At 44.6% G+C, this 3,906-nt stretch overlaps 1 protein-coding gene across 1 annotated transcript; it reads left to right on the top strand.

Moving 5' to 3' along the window:
- Positions 1-293: 293 nt before the first annotated feature.
- On the top strand, positions 294-2,411 carry LOC108372883 (uncharacterized). Its single transcript, XM_017628679.1, has one exon. It carries the CDS (start codon positions 294-296, stop codon positions 2,409-2,411), a length of 2,118 nt encoding a protein of 705 aa, XP_017484168.1.
- The last annotated feature ends 1,495 nt before the right edge of the window (positions 2,412-3,906 follow it).

Genomic DNA, 3,906 nt, shown 5'->3' with positions numbered 1-3,906 from the left:
TTCAGATTACTTTACAACCGAAAATTTTGGTGTTGCCGTGCCTGCAAAGGTTGTAGAATCCAAAGACGTCGTTCGAGCTAAAAGAATTTTGCGCGAGACAATTAAGAGAATCGGCGATAAATACGAGTGCGGTTTGTTGTGGAGGTCTGACGAAANCTAAAAGAATTTTGCGCGAGACAATTAAGAGAATCGGCGATAAATACGAGTGCGGTTTGTTGTGGAAGTCTGACGAAGTCCATATGCCCGATAGTTATAACATGGCCCTCAACCGCCTACATTCAATTGAGAAAAAGATGAGGAATGATTTTGAATTCGAGCGCGCGTATAAATCTGCCATGTCAAGCTTTATCGCCAAGGGATACGCTAGGGAATTAACGCCAACTGAGGCAAAGGTTCAAACGCATTTTAATTGGTACTTACCACATTTTGGAGTTTTTAATGTCAATAAGCCTGGAAAGCTGCGGCTGGTGTTCGACGCGGCAGCGGCGGTAAACAGGGTGTCGTTAAACTCTGTTCTCCTGAAGGGTCCAGATGAAATGCAACCCTTGATTAGAGTATTGCTACAATTTCGAGAGGGCGTTGTTGCCATATGCGCTGACATAAGGGAAATGTTTCTACAAGTCGGCATGAGGCAGGAAGATCAGAATGCACAACGTTTTCTGTGGCGATACGACATCAATGACCCTGCAGGAATCTATGTGATGACTTCAATGATTTTTGGAGCCACATGCTCTCCATGCATAGCACAGCATGTTAAGAACAGAAATGCTGAGGAAGTCGCCGGTGATCGCCCCGAAGTGATAAGGGTAATAACTGACAATCATTATGTGGATGACTTCGTGTGCAGCTTTAGGGACGAGAGTGAAGCATTGGAAATTGGCCAAGCCGTGAGGGAAACTCATTTAAAGGCCGGATTTGTTTTGAGAATTTTTATCTCCAACTCCAGAGACGTGCAAAACCGCCTAAACAAAAGCGTTCAACACTCACAGGCCGTAGTTAGCATGGATGCAGGTGGTCATGTCGACAAGGTGTTGGGACTGTTCTGGGACAGCCAAGTTGATGCACTTGTATTCAAACTAAAATTGCATAGAGTTGATCCACAGATACTCACAGGGGACAAATGTCCAACTAAACGAGAATTTCTGGGTTTGGTGATGTCTGTTTATGACCCCTTGGGAATGTTGGCCGATATTATGATATATGGGAAGAATTTACTGCAGTCACTGTGGAGGAAAGGCACTGCGTGGGACAACGAATTTCCTTCTGATATTCTTGGCAGATTCACGTCATGGATCAGAAGATTACGAATGGTGGAACAGCTCAGAGTAAGCAGGTGCTATGCGCCAGAATTTTTGTCGCCAAATACCACTGTTGAACTGCATGTATTCATGGATGCCAGTGAGCAAGCCTTCGCTGCAGTGGCCTTTTGGAGAATAATTGCACCCGGAAGCGTTAAAATTAGCTTTGATTTGGGAAAAACCAGATGCGCACCACTGAAACTGCTGTCTATACCCCGCTTAGAGCTGCAGGCCGCTGTTTTGGGTACACGGTTGAAATCAACGATTGTTGAAAGCCATACTATCAAACCCAGCCGAACTATTTTGTGGACTGTTTCTAGAACGGTTTTGATGTGGATCAAATCTGACCATCGACAATATAAACCTTTTGTTGCGCATCGTATAAGCGAGATAANGATGTGGATCAAATCTGACCATCGACAATATAAACCATTTGTTGCGCATCGTATAAGCGAGATACTGGATGAGACACACGAGAACGAATGGCGTTGGTGCCCATCGAAGTTGAATGTGGCCGATTTGGCTACAAGAGCTGCTTACCCTATGCGCGAGGAAACAGATTTACGGTGGACAAGGGGTCCTGAATTTTTGCTTCAGCCAGAAGAGCTTTGGCCAGTTTTGCAAGGCATAAAGGTGGAGGCGGTCGTCGATGAGGAGAAACGAAGATGCATGCTGGTGATTCCGGCGGGAAAGGTAATTAATTTCACACGCTTTTCGAATTATTTGCGTCTGAAGCGAACGATTGCTTGGACACTACGATTTTTTTCTAATGTCAAAGCCAAATACATTGGATCAGTAGGGCCGTCAGGAGAACTTACCTCCGCCGAACTAAAGGACGCGGAGCTGCGATTGTGTCGAATAGTTCAAAAAGAGGCATTTCCCAACGAAATTATGCAATTGAAAAATAATAACACCGTGTCAAAGGACAGTGACATTTATAAACTTACGCCGCAACTCAATCACGATGGTGTCCTATGCGTACAAGGGCGAATAGATTACGCGGCCGCACTTAGTGAGGGCACGAGAAGACCTATCATATTGCCATACAGACACGACTTCACTGAATTGGTCGTTCAGTGGTACCACCAAAGACTTTATCATCAAAACCACTAGCTCGTCCTAAACGAAATACGAAAGGTATTCTGGATCGTAAGTGTGGGATCCAACGAGTTAAACGAGCTCAGTCTGGTTGTCAGCAGTGTAAAAATTCCAGAGCAACTCCAAGACCTCCATTGATGGGCCAACTGCCAGTCGATCGCGTAACGCCATATGTGCGGCCTTTTACGTACACAGGACTTGACTACTTTGGTCCCATAATGGTAGCAATTGGTAGAAGAACGGAGAAACGGTGGGCAGCATTATTCACCTGTCTAACCATACGCGCTATCCACATTGGACTTGCACGTGATCTTTCTTCTGATGCTTGTATCCTTTGTATAAGGAACTTCGTTAACCGCCGTGGTGTTCCAGCCAAAATTCGTTCGGATATGGGTACCAACTTTGTGGGTGCGAGTGGTGAGCTATCCAAGGTGGCGGATATCTTCGACGACAAGTACATTCGAACCGAGTTGTCAACGCGAGGCATCATTTGGGAATTCAACTGTCCAGCGAACCCAAGCAGTGGCGGATGCTGGGAGCGTCTCATATAGTCAGTGAAGAAAGTACTGGCAATGACATTGAAGGAGAAGGCGCCGCAAGTAGATACCTTGAACAGCCTCCTAATTGAGGCGGAAAATATAGTCAACAGCCGCTCGTTGACTCACTTGCCAGTCACACCAGAGGAGCCTGATCCACTAACTCCCAACTACTTTCTGTTGGGGGCCACTAACTCTACACAAACGCCAGGGGACGAAGGAGCGGTCGCCACTAGGAAGCAGTATCGAATAAGCCAGCAACTGAAAAATCAGTTTTGGCATCGCTGGATAAAAGAATATTTGCCTACGCTTACGAAACGGACGAAATGGATTGCACCTCAGCCTGAAGTAAAGACCGATGATGTAGTCATCATCTGTGATGGTAATCTTCCACGCAGCGAGTGGAGAAAGGGTATCGTGATTTCAACGGTAAAAGCTAGAGACGGACATGTTCGCCTGGTCGATGTCAAGACGGAGAACGGCGTGCTACAACGACCAGTATCGAAGCTGGCGGTGTTGGATGTTTTAGGGTGAAGCAACACACCGGCCAGACTTCAAATGCAACCCTGCAGTTATTTGTTTTCTTTCATTTTCTTTCATTTCACTTACATATGTATTTCCAAATTTGAATTTGTCATTTACTGTTTGTACGCAAGTCTTACCGGCACAAGAATACAAAGTGTAAGAAATTATTTCTGCTAAACTAAACTTGTAAGATTTATATTATATATTATTTCAGTGAAATAAACGAACAACTTTTCAACGGTGACAACGTCAACGTTCATTAAATACAAATTGGTGGTGTTCATTTCTTTTGTAAGTGCCAGCAGGAGTTTTGTGGCGTGCACAACAAATTTATTACAATTTGACATTATAGCCTGTTTCTTATGAGAGTAATGTCAAAATCAATCACACTTTGTTGAATACATTTTGTATACGGGCATGTTCTGAAATTCGAAAGTTGGAACTCGACT

The sequence above is a fragment of the Rhagoletis zephyria genome, unplaced genomic scaffold (assembly GCF_001687245.7).
Source record: "Rhagoletis zephyria isolate East Lansing unplaced genomic scaffold, Rhagoletis_zephyria_1.1 Rzeph_scaffold_06134, whole genome shotgun sequence".
Lineage (NCBI taxonomy): Eukaryota > Metazoa > Arthropoda > Insecta > Diptera > Tephritidae > Rhagoletis > Rhagoletis zephyria.
Note: the sequence above shows the minus strand (reverse complement) of the source record. Positions and strands in the feature narration are given on the sequence as shown.